This window comes from Hemicordylus capensis, chromosome 3 (assembly GCF_027244095.1).
Source record: "Hemicordylus capensis ecotype Gifberg chromosome 3, rHemCap1.1.pri, whole genome shotgun sequence".
In the NCBI taxonomy this organism is placed as follows: domain Eukaryota; kingdom Metazoa; phylum Chordata; class Lepidosauria; order Squamata; family Cordylidae; genus Hemicordylus; species Hemicordylus capensis.
Window position 1 is genome coordinate 25180936 of NC_069659.1, and position 22293 is coordinate 25203228.

The 22293-nt window shown below is 45.2% G+C and overlaps 1 protein-coding gene across 2 annotated transcripts in view; it reads right to left on the reverse strand.

The window, feature by feature from the left end:
• PGR (progesterone receptor) overlaps nt 1-21091 on the reverse strand; it is a 100851-nt gene extending 79760 nt beyond the window's left edge. Inside the window, exons 1-2 of one of the 2 annotated variants that reach the window (XM_053311506.1) lie at nt 18941-21091; nt 13291-13442 (exon numbers count right to left, since the gene is read on the reverse strand). In XM_053311506.1, the coding sequence (XP_053167481.1) occupies nt 13291-13442; nt 18941-20385 (1597 nt within the window). In that variant the 5' untranslated portion in view covers nt 20386-21091. The remainder of the gene's footprint in view (nt 1-13290; nt 13443-18940) is intronic. The other variant, XM_053311505.1, reaches the window with a different exon arrangement.
• Between the last annotated feature and the right edge of the window lie 1202 nt (nt 21092-22293).

The following is a 22293-nucleotide window of genomic DNA, read 5'->3' on the forward strand; positions in this document are numbered from 1 at the left end:
ATCAGCAACGGAGTAATGTGGTCTCTCCGAGATGACCCAGAGACCAACCTGGCCGCCGCATTCCGAACGAACGGAAGCTTCCGGACTACGTATAAAGGCAGCCCCATGTAGAGCGCATTACAGAAGTCAAGTCTGGAGGTTACCAACAGATGTACCACTGTTTTGAGGTCATTGATCTCAAGAAACAGGAGCAGCTGGTGTATCAGCCAAAGCTGATAGAAAGCACCCCTGGCCACAACCTGAGCAACCAAGGAGAGGTGTGGATCCAGGAGTACTCCCAGATTGCGGACCTGTTCCTTTTGGGGAAGTGTGACCCCATCCAGAACAGGTAGATCAAAATTGTCTCTAGTTTTCTGACCCCTGCACAATAAGTACCTCCATCTTATCTGGATTCAGCTTCAGTTTATTCCTCCTCCTCCAACCCATTACTGCTTCCAGGCAGGCATTTAGGGAGTCTTCCTTGCAAGGGCGGATCTGGTGGGGGATGCCAGGGTGCTCTGGCACCCCCTATGAATTGTTTGGAATATGGAGTCTGGCCTGTACAGCTCCTTCCTCTGGCCCTAAGTCATTCTTTCCTTCCCCATGCCATGCCACTCTTTCCTTTCCCATCCCCCTGATGTGTAAGCTGAAGTGGCAAAGCACCAGCCAACTTCCTTCCCCACCACACATGCACACAGACACAGACACAGCTAATCTAAGTGGCAACATTCAAAGTGCCAGCCAGCTACCTTCTTCGCCTCAAGCCACTCCTTCCTTTCTGCTCGCTGTGTGCTGCCCAACTAACATCTCTTCCCCCCACCCACTACTGGTATTTCTCTCCCACTCTTCCACCCCTCTCTCTCTTGCCAAGCCACCCCATCCCCCTCTCTTTCCCCCCACCCCCTTGTCAAGCCTTCCCATCTCACCTTCTCTTTCCCTTTCTCTCTCAGAAACTGGGTGTAACGGTGAGAACCAGTGGGACACAGTTATTCCTGGATAATGTTGGAGATGCAGCTCCTGATGGCATTGACTCTTAGCACCAGCAACCCTAATGACCACTATGGGCATTGGGATAAAGGGAGTGAGCAAGGGAATCTCCTCTCTGACTGCACTTTCTCTATTCTACTTCCCCTTTGATAGTCTCAGGTTCCATTCTCTCACCTGGAGAGAGGAAGTCTCTCACATTTCCTGTGTGAAGCTAGCAACCAAGGTCTTTACCTATCTCCCTGATGCATTTCCTAAATAAACTATATTCTTTGGAACTTTAACTCCATGTCTCCAGACAATATTAATTGGCAGTGCTCCCTTACCTGTGCAATTCCGCCATACCTGGGGCAGATAATGAAATCTCCTCTCCTGAACTCTCTAACAGATACAAACTCTACAGAAAGGACAGGGAGGGGGGATTGGGGAGTGGAGTAGCACGGTATGTTAAAAAAAGGGATAGAATCCAACAAGCTCGAAAACCTAGGAGGACCAGGGTCCTCCACAGAATCATTATGGGTGACAACACAAGGACTGAAAGGAAATATGTTTCTAGGGACGTGATCTTGCCCTCCAGATCAAAACACTGAGAGTGATCTGGAGCTGGAGAAATCAAATCAAAAAGGTATCAAGGAGAGATAGTGCTGTACTAATGGGTAACTTCAATTACCTTGTAAACAGACTGGGCAAATTTACATGCAGGTATTGTCAGAGGCCAAATTTCTAGACATACTAAATGACTGTGCCTTAGAACTGCTGGTCAGGGAACCAACTGGCGAGAGGTCTATCTCGGAGAGAGTGCACCCAGGACCTGTGCAAGATGTCAGAGTTGCAGAACCACTTGGGAACAGTGACCACAGTGTGATTCAATTCAGCTTATATGTGAGTGGAGCGTTACCAAGGAAGTCCAACGCAGATATGTTGGACTTCAAAAATGGACTAGTAAAAAGGAAGCTGAAAGGGAAAGTTACGCTCAATCTCTCTTTAGTTATTGTTTCTATTATCTTGCTGGATAATTAAATATGACTTGAAGTGGCTTAAAAAGACGAAAACTACAGTGGTTTTTCTGCAATGAAACAACCCGTGCACTTGGAGGTCATCTTTGCGGCCTCCAAGACAACATGTTTCACTGTTTTTCTTGTATTAGATCGTATTTCACAGGAACAAGCCAACCTGTTCATGTTTAGCATGACACAACGGAAGAAAAATGAGTATCTTATGGACTGATTAGCCTTTAGCCTGCCTTTAACAATGCAAGGGTCACAATGACATGAGAAAAGTATTATCATGACCACTCAGTTGTTGTTGGCAAACTGTTCAGCTGTGGACATTTAGAAATGGAACTGGAATGTATTTTTAAACAGATCCTTTGTTACAGAACTTGCACAAACTGCAGAGCTGTAGCGGCAAATAGAGGTAAGTGTGCAAAAAGACAGACTTGGTCATTAATTACTGACAATGGCTAACATCCAGACTAATGAAGCACTGGTGCAATGGGAGAAGCACCAGTAGCACCTGTGCTTCAGTTCTAGATTAATGTTGCTGAATGATAGGGCTAAATGTTGCATCAGTGCCAGTGGCAGCATATGGGGCAGAATTTCAGTGACCTCCCCTTTCCCTGGAACTCTCTGTGTCACCAGTAAAATAGGTCCCTAAGGGCTGCATGACCCTCAGGGACATGTTTTCAGGTGATACAGAGCACTTCCTGGGAAAGGGGATGGTATTGAATTTTGCCCCTGTGACTGAACCAGTAGTGGAGCTGGATTCGTCGAATATTTATTTCATATACCCCACCCCGAAATCTGAGGGACCCCAAAACCTCCTTTGCGGGGCCCACCCCACCAAACCTCTGTTTTAAAAAAAACCTTTTTCCCTTACCGTGGCCGAGGGGTGCCTGCGGGGTGTGTGTGGAGCAGTCCTTCCCCCTTCTCCCCCGGCGGCGGAGAGACCAAAGGGACACTGGCCGGGCTTGCAACGATCTCTAAACTGCACAGGCACACATTGCACTTTGTTAAAGACACTGGCCCAAACAGACGCAGCCAGCGTCCCTCTGGTCTCTCTGCCACCGGGGGAGGGAGGAGAAGGGAGAAGGACTGCTCCAACCCCCACCCCCAGCAGGCACCCCTCAGCTGAGGTAAGGAAAAAAAATTTTAAAAAAAAAAAAACTGGAGGTTTGGCGGGTGGGCACGGGGTGGCTACCAAGGCCCCCTGGCCATTTAGAGTCCCCCGGACCGGGTCCCTAAAGTCCAGGGTTTAGTGTGCCTCTGAATACACTACTGCTCAGGGTGACTCACAACAGTTATAAAATAGATACAATGTAAAATAAGACTAATAAAATTAACCAAATTAAGTTAAACAAGTTAAGAATCCAAGCGAAAACCACAAAAACTCAAGTTCCAAATTAAAAGTTATTTTAAAAGCTAAAAACTGAGAATTATAAAATATAATATATTATATGCAGTGGTATGGGAATGATACTGCTATCATTTCACTGAGAAGAAGGGCTGACCCGTGCAGTCCAATTCTGGGCACATTTACTCAGATGTAAGCCCCACTGAGTTCAATAAGGCTAATTCCCAACTAAAGGTGCATAGGAATGCAGCCTTAATCTATTTGGAAAGAGCTTTTTTTAAACAGTAAAAAATCCTTAAGGAGCTCTGGCATCTTTGTCTCATGGGAGCATTACAGACAACATTGGACACCTCATTCATCTTTTTCCCTAAGCCAATGAATTAGTCAGTCAGCTGTTTCAATGGCCTACAAGGCATAAAGGTTTGGTCAGCATTACAATCCAACTGGGGAAATGTTTTAGAAGACCCCCCTCCAACAGATTAACCTTCCAGTGGGAGAGCGTGCTCTTTCTGGCCTCAACAAACATTAGGCTGTAAGGGTGTGCACAAAACTGGTTTGCCTGTTTTGGTTTGAATCTGAATCTGACTCAAACCAAACTGGGCATATTTGCATTTGTGCCCCCCAAACAGACCCCTGGCTGGGCTTGTGGCCCACACAAATGGCCAGGGTGCATGCGCGGCGGCCTCCAAAATGGCCACCACCATCAGAGAAAGGGCCGAAACGCCCCTTGGAAGAGCAGGGGGAGGCCAACAGGGGGAGGAAGGGATAGCAGAGACCACCCCCGTGGCCATGGTGGCACCCCCCACCCCTCAGTCCACAAGAATGCACATCTCTCATTGTGCATCGCCTTTGGTAGAAAGAGATACTCTGCATTACTGCACACCTTGTTTCATAAAATGCATTTATTTACAACAAAAACAACTGCCATGCTCTTAGGTCCAATGACTGCGAGTACCGAAAGGTGGGCAGCATAGAAGGTAGCCCAACAAGCCTTCTCAACAAGTTGACCATTCTGAAGGAGCGCAGCTGACCCAGGGGATTTTCAGAAAGCATGACACGGGATTGTGTCTCCGGTATCACCCGATTCACAGGACCAGGTGGATGCTAGACTCTGAGAGTGTCCTAAACTGAACTGCCCGCAGTTTGCCATCCATCCAGCAGTCCTGGTGGAACAGGAATGGGAAACTAACATCTGATTCACAAGTCTCCTAATTCAAGCTGTGTAGCCCCTTTGCACACACAGCAAACACTGTTTTAAACAGCCATTCAGTCATCGGCACCATGGGAAGAAAAGGGGCATCAGAACACGTGTGGAATAAATGAGTAAGCAAGACACAGACTCTGCTGGCTCTCAATTTTATAGAAATTGATTGATCGATATTTTTTTTAACTAACAAATTAATTTGAAACGCGTGCACATCCACAGTTGTTTATATTATTTCGGTCCCAACAAATGTCTAACTGAACAACTTGAATGCATTTGAGGTGCACACATGCACCACTAATCATCTTGGACTAATATTTGTGCTTTTACAGTACGGAAGCTCGTGTTGTCAGTTCTTTGACCTTGGCATTCACATTCCAGCATCTCTTCGAAGGACAAAATACGTAACTAACAAGGGGAAAATATGCAAGACATTCGCCAAATTTCAAAATGAGAGAATAATACTGATCTGGCCCAAAGCCATCAGGATGACTTCTGTAGCCTTAAAATGAGTATGTGCAGGGGCGTAACTACAGTTAGGCAGGGGGAGGCCGTTGTCTTGGGGCCCCCCACCTTGGGGGGGGCCCTCAGAGACCCTCCCCCACCCAGCGCCTACCCGATCTTCCTTGTGAAGTCATTTAAAACAATTTTTCTCCTCCTTGTTCTTGCGCCGCCCACTATTTCCTTGTTGTTTGTCTCCGCGAGCCTCGCACATGCGCGAGCAACAGCAGAGACTAAGCTGGGAGAGGGAAGGCAGAGGAGGCGCCGAAGGGGTTAACCCGCTCCCCTCCCCTGCCCCTGTGAAAGGCAGAACTCCCAACTGCAAGAAGACGCTGCCCACCGTGCGTGAGGACGCCGCAGGAAGGAGGCGGGGCTTGGAGGTGGGACGAATGTGTGTAGAGACAGGAAAACGGAGAGAGTACAAGAGGATCAATGATTTTCGCTGTAATTGCTCTATAATTGAACCAAAGCACGGTATGTCTTCTCTGTTAACAAATTTGCAAGTCTTTCCTTCCTTTCCCACCCCGCTCTTTCACCAGTCTGCTTTTTTTTTTTAAGAGTGTGTGTGTGTTTTAATGAAGGTAACAACGGCTCACAGCCATGCCTGTTTATTATTTTTACATTTGTATTCTCCCTTTGCATTTAAAATACACAAGTGTTGCATAAGGCCAAAATTAATATCATGTTAAAAAAATAATAAAAACATTAATACATAGCTCAGCCAACTGAAAAAGTAATATTTCCAATTAAAGGCTACTAAAGTCTTGAGTGATTAAAACCCTTTTTACTTGGCACTGGGAAAAACTATACTCTAGGACTTGATTCTAAGTAAACATGCTTGTGCTGCACAGGATGTTTAGATCAGGACAAGGCATACACACATCCCTCCCTACTTTCATAAGATAGGTGGAGTAAAACTTTGAATATTTGTATTTTAGATTTACCAGCTGACATTCAGCCTAAATTATTAATGACTAGTCCTACTAGAACTGAGACAAGTTAGCCATGACTAATTTCATCATAGCAATAGCAATAGCAATAGCACTTACATTTATATACCGCTCTATAGCTGGAAGCTCTCTAAGCGGTTTACAATGATTTAGCATATTGCCCCCAACATTCTGGGTACTCATTTTACCGACCTCGGAAGGATGGAAGGCTGAGTCAACCTTGAGCCCCTGGTCAGGATCGAACTTGTAACCTTCTGGTTACAGGGCGACAGTTTTACCACTGTGCCACCAGGGGCTCTTTTCATACAATCATGAATTTCATGGCACAGTGTATGTGTATGTATGGTTTATTTCGGCCCAAGGCCAGCATAATGGCACAGTGGGGAAGTAACTTGCCTAGGGAGTTACACACTTTTGTAACTTTTAAAACTTTTGTTGGGATGTGTGCGATGATTACTTAGGAACATAGGAACATAGGAAACTGCCATATACTGAGTCAGACCATTGGTCTATCTAGCTCAGTATTTATTTTAAAGAAGTGGTACTTTCTTAATATTGATTTGGATGACTAGGTTTTATAGCTCATATGCACTTTAGACAAAGCTACTGAACTTTAAGCAAGTACATGGTTGGAAATTAATTTATTATTTATTGACTACACTTCTCTCCTGCTCTTCCCGCAAGGAGCCCAGAGTAGTGTACATGGTTATATTTATCCTCACAACCACCACGTGAGGTAGGTTAGGCTGACAGATAAGTGACTGGCCCAGAGTCACCCACTGAGGTCTTTCACACAATCAAAAACTGTGTTTGACCCAGGTTTCAGAGCTGTTTGTGCTCCCAATTTTCGGTTATATGGAAGCAAGGTTGAAGGAAAAGCTACCCAGGTTGAGTTTTATGTTGGAAACTCTTTTCTGACTCTCACAGGCCTAATCATTATCAGCAACATCCGCATTACCACCCCATCTGCTTTTGTGGTATCTGGGATTTAAGCTGCGGTGGGGTAGAATTTTAGCATTAATTCTCAATCTGCTCTAATTGATTGATTGATTAATTAATTGATTAATTGTTAAATGTATATACCGCCTTTTATTAAAACAATCCCAAGGCAGTTTACACAAAAATTAAACACAAGACTATAAAAAATGACACAATTAAAATATTAAGCTAAAATATAAAGCAAATCTGATTTAAAAATTTTAAAATACAAGCATAAAAACTGTAAAAAATACAAAGAAGCAGCAGCAGAGACAATCATATAAAAGCCTGGGTAAAAAGCCAAGATGTAACACACTTTCTAAAAACTGTGCTGGAGACCGAGGAGCAAATAGCCACCAGGAGAGCATTCCAGAGTCTGGGGGCAGCAACAGAGAAGGCCCTGTCCCGTCTTCTTACTCTAGCTTACTTATTTCAGGTGGTGTTACTATCTTATAGCCTTTGGGAACAATAAGCATAAATATCTAACTGGTGATTCTCTTTATTTAGTAGGGCTGAGTAACTGGCCCTATCCACCCCCAGCACAGTACCTCCAATGACTGTTGCTGGTGCCTCTCTTATGTTTCTTTTTAGATTGTGAGCCCTTTGAGGACAGGGATCCATCTTATTTATTTATTATTTCTCTGTGTAAATCGCCCCGAGCCATTTTTGGAAGGACGATACAGAAATTGAATTAATAATAATAATAATAATAATAATAATAATAATAATAATAATAATAAGACAGTTACAGGAAGTCTTCAGACATTTTTAAAAAATTATTTTTTTATAATGTTGTTATTATTGTTGTTGTGGTTAATATTACATATTACATATTATAACAAAACATACAAAAACAGCTTATGATACAAGATAAAAATCCCAAATAAACCCACATTGGACACCTATTCCCAACTATATAAATGTATGTAAAGTAAATGCTTTAGCAAATATGGACAGCCTTAGCAAGAAGGCCCCTTATAGTTTGGTTATATATTAAAATCCCACTAGCTTAACCCACACAGAGCATCTGCATACTAGTTCTTGATTGCTCCCCTCACCCCCTGCCACAGACCCCCTCACCTCAGAGACCACCCCACCTGCCTGCCACCACCGCCCTGCTGCTAACAGGCTTGGGCCCGTCCCTCACCCTTCCTTCTCTCTCTCTCTCTCTCTCTCTCCCCCTGAGTTAACAGATCTTGTTCATCTTGTTTCATCCTCTAATTCACACCACGGCAGCTTCCTTCTCCTGAAGGGGCTCTTTCCTCCCTCACGACCCCTCTCTTTGCAGACCCCCCTGCCCTCTATCTATCTATCTATCTATCTATCTATCTATCTATCTATCTATCTAACTCTCCTATGCAATCAAGAACATCTTCCAACCAGTAACAGTTGCATTCCAACTGACCTTAACTGTTATAGGCTCCTCCTCCCTATCTGTATATGGAATCCTCTCCCCACTACTCAAACCCCACGGTGCCACAGGCTCCTCCTCCCTATCTGCATATGGAAGCCTCATTGCCCTATCACCATGGTGCTTCTTCTACTCCTCCTCCTCCCTATGGAATCCTCACTGCCCAATCAGGTGCTTCTGATCGCGAACTATCGCGAGAGCTGCCACGCACGGGATTAGCCATGGGTATGCCTTAGAGAATTATATTTAGAGAAGATTCCTAGCCGGTTGCCACCAGCTCGTTTGGTGGCAACTCTGGACCAGGCCTTCTCTGTGGCTGCCTTTGGAATATTCTCCCTGTTGGAATAAGAACATCTCCATCACTGCTCCCCCTAAGACATGTGCACATGTGCGTGCTCACAAGCTTTTGGATGTCCGCTCAGTTCATTTTAGATCCCTCTCAGGTTGAATCAGGAAGGCCCCATTTTGAGTGCACGTGTGCACACACTGCCCAGAACAAAATTCATTCCGCACAGAGATGAACGAGTTGTTCTAGTAAGAACTAATCAGCCTACTTTCCTATCACTGTCTCTATAACTGGACTAAATTTGGTTCAAATCAAGGTTCACAAGTTAGATCTTTTGCACCTCAAATGTTCATGCATCCACCATCTTGGATCAAGGTGGATGACATTATTACAAACTATGCTATTGACGTATCCCTATGTGTCACTCACTACAACAGTTATCAAATTTGGTTCAAATGGGTTAGACAGTCCTCAGGTTAGTGCACTTGTGCCTCAAAAGTTTACATGTCCAACGTCTTGGATCAAGGTGGATGACATCATCACACACCATGCCATTTGGCCATCCCTGTGTGTCCCTATAGCTTTAGCAAATTTGGTTCAAATTGGATAAGTGGTTCACAAGTTAGCCCACTTGCGCCTCCAAAGTTTATGCATCCGCCATCTTGGATTGAGGTGGATGGCATCATCACAAACTATGCTGTTGAAGTGTACCTATGTGTCCCAATAGCTGTAGCAAATTTGGTTCAAATCGGTTAAACGTTTCACAAGTTAGCACACTTGCGCCTCCGAAGTTTATGCATCTGCCATCTTGAATCTGGGTGGATGGCATCATCACAAACTGTGCCGTTGAGGTGTCCCTGTGTGTCACTCACTGCAACTGTACACAATTTGGTTTAAATCGGTTAGACAGTCCACAAATTAGCCCGCTTGCACCTCAGATGTTCACATGGCTGCCATCTTGAATTGGAGTGGATGACATCATCACACACCATGCCAATTGGGCATCCCTATGTATCCCTACAGCTGTAGCAAATTTGGTTCATATTGGATATGTGGTTCACAAGTTAGCCCACTTGTGCCTCAAAAGTTTATGCGTCCGCCATCTTGGATTGGGCTGGATGACATCATCACAAACTACACCGTTGAAGTGTCCCTATGTGTCGCTACAACTGTACCCGATTTGGTTCATATTGGTCCAGGTGTTGCGAAGTTGATAGTGGGGGACACACGGAAACACACACAGAATACCGGGTAATCTAATAAATCTACTAGAAAGTAGGCTAAAAAAATTAGAGGGACCACTGATCTCCATCTCTGTTTGCTTTTAGGAATACCCTCAAGACACACCTGTTTTCTCAGGCTTTTAACTGAAGATTTTGAAATTTAATGTGCTTTTATCCGTGACCTTGTTTTATAAGAGCCAGCATGGTGTAGTGGCTGGAGTGCTGGACTAGGACCAGGGAGACCCGAGTTCAAATCCCCATTCAGCCATGAAAATAGCTGAGTGACTCTGGGACAGTCACTCTCTTCTCAGCCTAACCTACTTCACAAGGTTGTTGTGAGGAGAAACCTAAGTATGTAGTACACCGCTCTGGGCTCCTTGGAGGAAGAGCGGGATAGAAAATGTAAAATAAATAAATAAATAAGTTTTGTGAATTTTAACTGTTTTATGTTTTAATATTTGTCATGTTTTAATTTGTACACAGCTTAGAAATGCTGATATCAGGTGGTATAGAAATATGATAAATAAATAAATATAAGAAGAAACTATTTTACCAAGTACATATTTCACTGAGATTACTAGAAGAATTCAAAGTGTTCTTATTGTTCTCCAGGTAAACCAGGAAAGGTTGCCATCTCAAAATAAAATGATTATCAACTGTGTCTTAAGAGTTATTGACAACTGATCTGCATGCGCACACACTTCTTTTTCTTTCCCCAATCCCATTGTACCCATCACTTCACACCAAGCTTGGGAATGCTTTCAGTATGATTTGGTCTTCCTAGAGCTCCAGAGCTCCATTGTCTGCTGGGCTACCTGAATGAGTGTGAGGGCAACACTGGCCCTAATTCAATCAAGCCTTTTGATTAGCCACTAATGATCATTTAAAAACATAAGAACAGCCCTGCTGGATCAAGCCCAAGGCCTATCTAGTCCAGCATCCTGTTTCACACAGTGGTCTACCAGGGGAGCCCACAGGCAAGAGGTGAGGGCATTCTCTCTCTCCTGCTGTTGCTCCCTTGCAATTGGTATTTAGAGGCATCTTGCCTATGAGGCTGAATGTGGCCAATAGCCATCAGACTAGTAGCCATTGATAGACCTGTCCTCCATGAATTTGTCTTATCCCCTTTTAAAGCCATCCAGGCTAGTGGCCATCATCACATCCCGTGGCAGAGAATTCCCTATGTTAATTATGCGCTGTGTGAAAAAGTACTTTCTTTTGTCAGTCCTAAAGTTTCCGACCTTCAGTTTCATGGGATGGCCCCTGGTTCTAGTGTTGTGAGAAAGGGAGAAAAATTTCTCCCTGTCCGCTTTCTCTACTCCATGCATAATTTTAAATACCTCAATCATGTCTCCCCATCTGATTTGTAACATGGGCACTTGCCTCACCCTGGTTTAAGTCAAAGAATCTCTATGAAGATTTCCACTTTTTCTTCAATGTGGTGTGTGTGTGTGCGCACACACACCCACAAGTTTGTGCCACAAATACTATGAAGCCAATAAGGTGGTAGATACAGACAGGAAGGTCTCCATTCTGCATATAAGGTCAATGATACTACAATTGAACTGTTATTGTTGCTGTTGCTATTAGTCAGTCTCCAGTTTGAGAAGAGAGCCAGCGTGGTGTAGTAGTTAGAGTGCTGGACTAGGACCAGGGAAATCCGAGTTCAAATCCCCACTCAGCCATGCTACTTGCTGGGTGACTCTGGGCCAGCCACTTCTCTCTCAGCCTAACCTACTTCACAGGGTTGTTGTGAGGAGACACTTAAGTATGTAGTAAACTGCTCTGGGCTCCTTGGAGGAACAGCAGGATATAAAATGTAAAAAAAATTAAAAATAAGATCATTAGCCTTCCCCCTTCCTCTGTAGTGATTCACTGATATTCAATTCACGCATTTGGGCTGCTGCCATTAGCTATCAATAACTTTTCACTTCTCAGCATTTGCGTTTATTGGCAATGCTTTCATTTGATGATTAAGCAAAGTAGTGATGTCAGCACATTAACTTCTTTGGGTAAACACACAACTTGCCAGGCAAACTTCATATTAAAAACAATGCAATGAATACAAACATCATGTCAACGTTGCCTAGCAAAGCAATTTGAATAATTCTCAAGGGAAAACAAACAACAATCAATCAAACATAATACTTCCAAAACATGTCTTGCAAGCAATAAGTTTCCATCGAAGCCATCACTCAAAGCCATCACTCGTATAGGACCTCACTACATGCATGTCACTAATGCAACACTAAATGGAAGGTAATTTTCAAGATCATCATGCGAAAGACCTGCACTACAATTGTTTGTCGTTATCAAGCTGTACAAGACTACAGAATCTAGCACTGTGCAGCCCCCTTTTAACTTTACAATCTATTACACTCAACAGATGCAATCCACAAAGCATGTAGCATTTAAGCCAGGGCTGTACAACTTTGTGTCTCCAGCTGTTGTTAAGACTACAACTCCCATCATCCCCAGCCACAGTGGACAAAAGTGAGAGGTGATGGCAGTTGTAGTCCAACATCTGTAGGAGGGTCAAAGTTGTGTAGCCCTGATTTAACAGTAACATTCTAATACCAAAACACACTCTGAGCTGGGTCTCACGATCAGTGAGACCCAGTGTGCGAAGCTAAGCAGGGAAGCACACAAGCAAGCGGGAGCTCTGGGCAGCCGGATGGCTCCACAAACCTGGTTTTAGGGGAGGGGTACTTGAGTGGGGTACCTGCTCTAGAACCACCGGGCTCACAGCCGAGTCCAGTGGTTCTCACAATCACAGAAAATCGGGCTAGCGGAGGCTAGCCCAATTTTCTGCAATCGTGAGAATAGCCTCTCTGTGTTATGACTGATTTTTCATTACATCATTCTTGCAAAAATATATTTAGTGGTAAAGGTAAAATAAGTTTAGGAACCAATCTTATTTATCTCTCTCATGTTTAGGAAACCAGGGCAGCTCATAAGCCATGGATATTGTTTTGTTTTGGAATATGCACACAAACATACACTGGCAAATCACAACCCCACATATGATATGAACCAAAATATGCACACAAGCATACACTGGCAAATCAGTAAACAACCCCACATATGATATGAACCAATCACAAAGTTTTCCATAGGCAAATAAGCTGTTTAAGAGTACTCAGTATGCTCAACCACAAAAGATACATGGTCATAGAAATTTTTAAAATAGTGAAAGATGGAAAAAATAATTTTCAAGATGTTTATACCAACAAATCACTTCATATGAACTTGGTTCAATTATTATGTAACAAACAAAAAAGCCTACCACTTTATGCTTATTCCCTTTATCTATAAATGCCACCCTAACCTCTACAAAAATCATTTTAAAATTATATTTAAAGCACTCTACCACATATATTTGTTTGTTAGAATCCATGAAAAGGAAAGCCAATACACGGTACCTTCCATTGCTCTCTTAAAGAAGACTTTGCAGCTTCCACAGGTAAGGACTCCGTAGTGACAACCCGAAGCCTCATCACCACAAATGAGGCAAATCTTTTGAGGCAATGACTCAAAACTGTACTGAGGGCTCTGTCCAGCTTCTGTCTCAGACCTAGACATGGGAAGTCAAAATGAAAGCCGTTCAAATATAAGGCATGATTTATGGAAGAAATGGCAGTTCTTCTAATAGGCAAGGAAAATTAACCAAACTAAAAAGCCAGGAGAATTTGTTAAAATCTGGGAGCACCTGCAGGAAAGGAAGGGATCCTTCAATATGGCTACTCAGATGAGTAAAATCACACATGGCTATGAGACTAGGTCGGTTTGATGGTAGCAAGCCCGTCTTATTACATTCAGGTCTCACTCAATAAAGTGGCAGCAGCGTGAATGTAAGAGCAAAAGAGACGTATGGGTGAGGGATGCTGAACCCTCCCCCTCTACAGGCAGGGCTGGGAAAGACCCCTGCTGGAAACCCTGCAGATCCACTGCAAGTCAGCATAGACACTACTGATCTAGCTGGACCAATGGTCTGACGCAGTACAAGATAGCATCACTGTGGGGAGGTGAGCCACCAGTGGGTTAAGCATCCCTCACTCACGTACCCTTTCTGCTCTAAGAAAAGGATATACAGTGAGGCTATTCGCACGAGCGAGCAAAACCAGGCTAAGAGAGCCCAGTCTGGTTTTGCACACTCATGTTAACAACTGGGATCGCGCCCGCAACCTGCCTCTGGCTTAAATGAGGTTATGGGAACAAGCGCTCTACACAGGGCGGATGCCCCCCCGTTAATGCACCGCACACTTGTGCGGTGCGTTATTTGGGCTCTGGGCTGGGGTGCCGCATGGTGGCACTTCCCTGCACCTGACCTCCAGAGCTGCCGGGCAAGCCATGGGCCAGGTGGACTGCCGCTTGTCCAGGTGGGCGATCCGCCTGCCCAGGAAAAGGTAAGCGATTGTCTATGGGGAGGGTCAGGCAAACCCGACACCCTGCAGACCTCCTTTTGGCACTCCACACTGCTCCTGTGAAGTGCCTCCATATCTCATTTTATAAATGGCCAGGACAGACTCACATTTAAGGAGCTGCATCTGCCTCTAATATGACTGGCTTGGCTCTAAATTATATTAAATCCATATCCTTAAACGCCATTATAACTTGTTAAACTTGAGCAGCTTTTTCTCTGGGCCATCAATTCTAAGTAAATATACTTAGAAAATTCGCACATGCTGACTTTCCAAGCACAGCTGAGATGGATGACAGGTTTCAGCGTGACAAAAAAGTAGTATGAAGGTTTTAATAGAAACCAGCATTTTCTTTTAAAGTGCAAGAGATACAACAGGCACACGCTCCTACTCCACAGATGCAAACGGCTTACCCAGTCAATTCCTGAAAAGCCAGCAGATCCACCTGCGTATTCCTTTGGGAACAGAGATCTGCTCCCGCTACTGAAATGAATGGGTGAGCTTTTGAGCCCAAATTGCACAAGGACTCTAGGTTATGGCAAACATATATTAAACCTATTCACTGAACCTGAGATTACATGGCAGGAGAAAAAATTCAACTTGAATTCTCTTCCCCAGTTCAGAGCTCTGCTGCCACGTTTGTGAAGCCACACTATCGATTCCTATCATGTGTATATAGAAGGGAGAAGGGCTACTACCTTTGGGGATCCCTGAATTAAGGCTTGTTTTAATGCTGGAATAAGTGGTTTCAGAACAGAGTCCTAGGTATAACTGGGATCAGAATTGTTCGTACAGTAGCAGGCTATTTTTACAAAAGTTAGTAAAAGAATTCCACTTTTTAACAAACCTTTCAGACTTTTCTCTTTTAGAATTCTTCTAACACATTTAAAGGGGCGTGCATATGTATGCACATAAATATATCAATTCATGTTTTCCCTCTTTGAGTTCTGATTATTCCTAATACACAAGATGAAGGTATTTATCTACATATCAAAAACAATTGCAGATAGTCTCAGTGCTGTGTTTGCTGTTTAGACAGCACTGTCTGCCTTCCAGGGTAATAAATTAAGGGGTGGTTGTTGTTGTTGTTATTATTATTATTATTATATTTTTTTACCCCTTAGGGGTTGGCAATCTCTCCCTTCCGGCTGCTCTGCTTTCGTTTTCAAGGTTGGTGCTTTGGGTGTTTTTAGGTTGTTATGGTTTTAATTGATTTTAATATTTTAATGTGAATTTATGAATATTTTTTATATTCATAAATTCACATTAAAAATATTTTAATGTGAAATTATGAATATAATTTTATTGTATTCATGTTTATAAATCACCTTGGGATGATATTATGAAAGATGGTATATAAATCCAACAATATAAATAAACAAATAAATAAATAAATAAATGAAAAATAAATAAATAAGAAAGAATTAAAACCTTGGACCACTTAAACAAATGTCACTTCATGCACAATCTGCCTTTTGGTAAACTAATCAATTCATCTACCAATTAAATTTGCATATTTCCAAAACCTCCATGGGTCCCTCTTTGAGCTATTGAAGGAAGTGCAAGATAACTTAACAGTTTAATATAGTAAAACTGCCACTTGCTCAAATGAAAGACTAACATGGATATTTCCTCTTTCCATTCCCTTTTGCAGCAGCACACCAAAACTAAAATTACTCCAAAAATAAGCATACCTGAACTTCACAACTCTACCAAATAAAACTTCCTCACACCATTTCACCAACAGTAGCTTCCGTTGATGGGTCTACTGATTAAACCAATTAAAGCTTGCAGCCTATATTAATACATTCATACAGGAGTTCCTAAAATATCCTCCCTGAAGTGAAGACCGTTTCAACCCCAGAAACTTATTTCTAAAATAAAATAACCCCGTCCAAAGCTCCAGAGGTGAGGTATGTGTTCTACAGACCAAACCACAATCCAATTAGATAACAGTACATAAAGTGACACTGATTGGGTCCTATTAGGTGGAGTCTGCAGTAGGATATCACTGAGGACTGGCAAGGGCAGCCTCACAGACCAAACATGTACACACCCTTATTCTTCCCCAAGCACAAGATGGATGGCAACACAACTTTGCATCTTCCTCCTCCCATATTTCACTCAAGTGTTGATGGATCATGTCCAATGACTTCAATGGAACTTAATCTGATTAACCAAGTTTACTCAGGCTGGGATTCAGCCCTTCTTTTGCATGCAGCTTTTTAGAACGCTCATACATTTATGTCTGAGAAACAGAAAATTATGCAACATTTGAACCACATTCTCTGCCAACAATAAACCCTACAGTACCTACTGTCTTGCTAGCTACTGGCATACCCCTAGTGATGGTGCAGATCTCCTCTTCTGTTGGCAGAATACATCCATTTCAATTGTACACAATGATGCCAACTTTTTTTTTTTTAAACATTCCTAGCATCGTAGTTTCAGTGCCAGCCACCAGATCCCTGGAAGGGCTGTATCTACAATTCTTATTTGCAAGTATTTAATAGTCACACAAGGCAAGGTCTATTTTCTTTTTTCCTTTTGCACTTTATGTGCTACTTGATGCAAGTTAAATTTCTACCCAATACGTAACCATCAGCAGTAATGCTCTGGCAGGGTGAAAAGACCGAATTGTCTGTAAAGTTTTGGGTTGCAAATCAACCAAAGATCAGCTACAATGTTCCATTATCTGATACGGTCGCTTTGGCAGAGTTTGATGTGGAGTATGAATGATGTAAGAAATACAAATCACTTTGAACACTGCAGAAGTGTTACAGGAACACATAAGCAATAATCAAAATTTTGGAAGTCATGGTTTTGGAGGAGCTAAGTGTACAATTATTTTAAAGTCATTTGGAAAGCCCAGACTTTTAAAAATACAGATCTATATATGCCTCCCATTCATATTTTGTATCAACTGTTCATATTTTAGAAGCTCTGTGCATAACAACTAGAACACACAGTATGAATTGAGTATGGAGTATGCTCTTTTCAGTGGATCAACAAATCAGACCATTTTCTGTTTTAAAAATGTGCATTTGAAAGTAAAAAGGGCATCAAAGAGCAACAGAGAAAATGTTTTATTTTTAGAGTGACACTAATAAGGGTAAGTTGTTTTGCAGATAAGACACAGTGCGTTTACAGATACTGACTTGCTCGTAACTTTCAAAGTTAGCCTGCTTTGCAGTAGGCATGTGGCCAAGAAACAGATATATCTGCAAATTCCATTTGCAAATTGCAATGAGCTGGTAGTCTGTAGGAGTGAAAAATACAACTGATATGATGATTTTATGTCATCATGACATGACATATGTAACATGAGTATTTTTGTTGTGGATCTCTTTGTCATCAGTGATGCATTGATACAAAATATTTTTATTACACAATAAAGACCAATTTGATTTGGCAACACAGCATTCACTACCACTCTGAACCTGAAATTGTTGTGCAGGATAATAAAGGGCTGTAATTATAATGAGTTATGGGTGACCTGCACTCCAAATATATAGTTAATTGTTCAAACAACTGAAAAAAATGCAACTTAAAAAAACAACTAGATTATACAATGGTCATAATAAACCTCTGGAATTCGTGTTAATTTTTTACCACTCCACTGAAAGGGTGAAAAGACCGAATTGTCTGTAAAGTTTTGGGTTGCAAATCAACCAAACCCTAGCATCTTCATCAAAAGTTTCCAAGATGGATTAGACCCCTGCACAAGGCCTTGGAGAGCGGCTGCCAGTCAATATTTAGGGGGTGGGTGGGATTTAATCAGAGAGGGGCAATTTCACCGCTTATACTCCCAGTGTATAAGGGCATACAAGGGTTTTTAGGCAATTTTGGTACTAGTGTGGAACTAAAATACCATTGTACTAACCTACTACAAAATGCCATTTGTACTAACCAGGAGTGGAACCATCTATTCTTCACTTTGATATCTTACACCTCCTTCATCTCACATAGGTGCCTCCACATTGAGTAGTAGCTGCTGTTTATCAAATGGTGAGTCTTCCCAAACTTCCTTCCACCTCTCCCAAGGAACCAATCCCAAATCTGAGGCACTGATCAATTAATTGGTGTGAAGTTAAAGTGTGCCGCGGACTCCTGGCGCTCACAGAGCCCCGTGGTTGTCTTGGGTAGAATAGAGGAGGGGTTTACCATTGCCATCTCCCACGCAGTCTGAGATGGTGGTTAAAGTGCTGAACTAGGACCAGGGAGACCCGAGTTCAAATCCCCATTCAGCCATGATACTAGCTGGGTGACTCTGGGCCAGTCACTTCTCTCTCAGCCTAACCTACTTCACAGGGTTGTTGTGAGGAGAAACCTAAGTATGTAGTACAGCGCTCTGGGCTCCTTGGAGGAGGAGCGGGATAGAAAATGTAAAATAAAATAAAATATATAGCTGCTGCTGGATCTAGGTGTCTGGGGAAACATACCAACCGGGATTCGAACTCGCAACCTCTCTGGCTTGCTAGTCAAGTCATTTCCTCCGCTGCACCATTAGGTGGCGAGACCCCTCTAATCCTCCCAGCGGCCCTAATAAGACCGAAGGGCAGAACGTTTTGGTGCCATAATACTTTTTTGCGCTGGGAATTGGGGGGGTCCAAATCACGGGGGGTGGGCGGCGAATTACACCTCCTCCTACCTTAGATAGCTCAGATAAGGCGGGTAGAGCTGTGACGAGCCGTGAAGGGCGAGCGGCTGGTACAGGGCTGGAGGCGCCGCGTTGGAGGTCGAGGGCAGGCTGAGGCTATCCCTCTGAAGAATGCAGCTCGTGGAGGCTTTGCAAGGCGCTGGGCCGTATGAGGCAGCGGCAGCGCTCGCACTGGCGGCAGCCACCTCCGCCTTGTAGAGGATGCACTCCAGCGAGGAGGGCTCGTGGCTGCTCCCGCCGCTGTTCTTGATCTGAGGCGGAGCGACGCTTAGAGGAGCGTAGCCCGTGCAGGGAACGGCGATGGCCGCCGGGGACGATCTGGCGCCCAAATACACGCCGCTGTCGCTGATTTTCGACGAGGCGGCCAGGCTTTCTTCTTTGATCTTGAGGGCAGGCTGGAAGTCCCCGCCGGCGGCGCCAAACAGGTAGGGCTGCAGCTGCCCCTCCTTGGGGGAATACATGTAGCTCGCGAACTCCTGCAGGGTGCAGGCCTGGGGAGAGACGCGCTGGTGGCCGCCGCCGCCGCCGCCGGGGCTGCTGTAGTTCTCGTACTCGTCCACGTCGTCGAGCAGCTGCCGAGTCCTGGCGGCTAAGTACGTCGGGTTGAGAGGCAGGATGGGCACGCTGAGGAAGTCCTGGCAGCCGGAGGGGGTCGCCAACGAAGGGCGGCCCGTCGTGGGTGCCGCTGCCAGGGTGGGCGCCGGCGGGAGCCTGCTGCTGCTGCTGCTGCCGCTTGTGCCCGTGGCGCCGCTACTGCTGCTGCCTGCCGCGTCCGCGTCTTGCCCCGTCGAGCCCCGCGGCGCAAAGGCGTGCTCGTCCCTGGGCGGTGGGGCCGCCGCAGACGCTGGCGCCTTGCCCTTCGGGCTCTTGAAGACACTTCCATCCGCGTCCTGAGCTGCCTTCCACGGCGGGGAAGAGGCGGGGGCGGCAGGAGAAGGGGGCGGCAAGGAAGCGGCGTCTGCAGCGGTGTCTCTGGCTCTGCCGTCGGGGCGGCGGCTCATCGGCGCGCTGGAGAATTCCGGGAGCTCCGAGCCGAAGAAAGACCACGTTGCAGACGGGCTGTCCGAGTTGTCATGGGTCGAGGAAGGGGCCAGAAAGGTATCGAGGACCCTGTCCAAGGCATCCTTGTCCGCTTGGGATCCACAGCCTTCCCGGATCAAGGAGGAGTCACTTTTCCTTTCCTCCTCCTCCAGGAGGCACGACTTATGCTCCTCTTTTTCTTCTTCTTCGTCGTCGTCGTCTTCCTCCTCCTCTTCCTCGTCGCCGCTGCTTTTGGGATACAACAGCCCGTCCAAGGACAGATCTATAGCTTCGACGGTCTCCCTTCGGTGGAAAGGATCGGGATCAGACGGTTGGGAGGCTCGGATGGAGCCGTCCCGGGTAGAGGAGGAGGAAGGTGTGGAAGAAGGGTCTTTGGCGTCCCCCTTGGTCTTCATCACGTCCCTTCGGGCACTAGCTAGGGATCAAAGGCTAAACCAGACCGGCTTCTGCAAGCCACCGGTCAGCATCCTGATTCTCCTTCGGACGAGATCCTAATCACAGGGCGGGGCGCAGTGCGAGCCGTCCATCTCATTGAATGGCGCCAAGACGAGGAAAGGACCGGACGGCGAGCAAACCTGCGCTTTCCTAAGGTACTAGGAAGGGACGGAGATCGAGAGGGTCCGGCCGGAGGCAACGAGCCGGGAAGGCTGCCCGATGGAGCCGCTGCTCCAGCTTTGTGACGGCCAGGCAGCGATCCCTTGCGCCCTGCAAGTCAGAGGGATCCAAAGAATCTATTCCCGCAGGAGGCAGGTGCCGCGGCGGCGGTTAAACGCTGCCTACCCGGGAGACACGTCTAGTGTCGGAAAGAATCAAACAGAGCTCCTGGCGCGCCTCGGTCCGCCTCTCCTCTCCAAAGCCACCTCTCCAACCTGGGCTCTGGGGCTGCTGCCGCAGCTACAGCCTCCACGGGCTTTTCCCCCTGGGAAAGTTCTCTTTGACCTCTCGCGAAGACTTCAGCGCTTCGGTGCCTGCGTCCAGCCCGCAGCCCAACAGGCGGGTGAAGGGGTCATCCCAAACGCGGCGACCTGCTCGGGAAGAAGGTTCCGCCGAATGGAGGGAAAGGGCGAGGAGAGCGGAAGCCTCGAACTCCTTCAACCCAGCCTGCCTGAGCATAAACCCCAGCTCTGCGCTGCCTCCTGGTGGCCACTCCCTGCCACTGGGCATTAGTCATGCTGCCAGCAGCACGGCGAGCTGGTGCTAGGAACGGACAGACCTAGTTTCCGCCCCGTCTAGCTCCTCCTTTTTTTTAGAAGGGTTCTTCTCCTGCCGTTTCTCTCTTCCCCCACTTATCTCCTTTCCTCACTCTCAGAGCTACCTGCCTTCAGTGCCTTTGGCCATTGTGGCTTGGGGTGATGGGAGCTGTAGTCCAACAACACCTGGGGGCTCAAGTTTGAGCAACTCCTTAGCTGGATTGAAGCTGGAGAGTTTTAAGGCGGCTGTTCAAAAGCAAAAGCCTTTCTCGACGTTGTGACTTGGGGGGATCCTTTAACTGGAGATGCCAAGAATTTACGCTGGAGGAGCATTCCACATACCGAACATGCGCTCTGCGACTCGGCTATATTCTGCACACCTTGTGACCGCTAACTTGGGAGGTTTCTGACACTTGATCCTAGTATCAAATCCGTCTTTTGTTGCTGTGGTTTCCTTGGAATATCCCCCTTGTCTCTTCTCCTGCTTCAACTGGTGTTCTGCCTGATACACAGAGTTTGGACACTAAACATCTGCCTTTTTCCAGTAGCAATTTGCTTCCTGTTTTCATCGCCTGCTATTGCTCCTGCCAATGCCTTTAGCCAGCTTCACTGAAGATGAGATACACAGAACATCTAATTCCACTCTTGCCTACCCACAGTCTTAAAATTAATGTGTAAAACAAGGAACATGCTGGTTCTCGAGCAAGACATGCTCTGTCATGACCTGTAAACTGGATGTGTGGCCACTGGTTGTGGTTATATAGCACTTTGGGCACACATAAAAGTGCATTTATTATTCCGTGCTGAGACTGAGCCCCAATAGTGAAGCAAAAGATTCTGTCCTAGCTTCTGGGACATCTTACAGTCCAGCGACACCCTTTTTATTTTATAAATTTGGGAGCCTAGAATTCAACCGTATCTTCATGCTGGATGACTATGAGATGGATTCAACCAACAGCTTATCAAACAAAATGAGCAAACTAAAATAAATTATCTCCTGTCTGTGGGACAGTCTCCTAGCCTGGTACCTACCTTGATGTCTTTTCAGCACCACGCAAATGTATCCCCTCTCCCCCAGCAGCTAGCTAGCTAATTAATTAATTAATGCTGCCT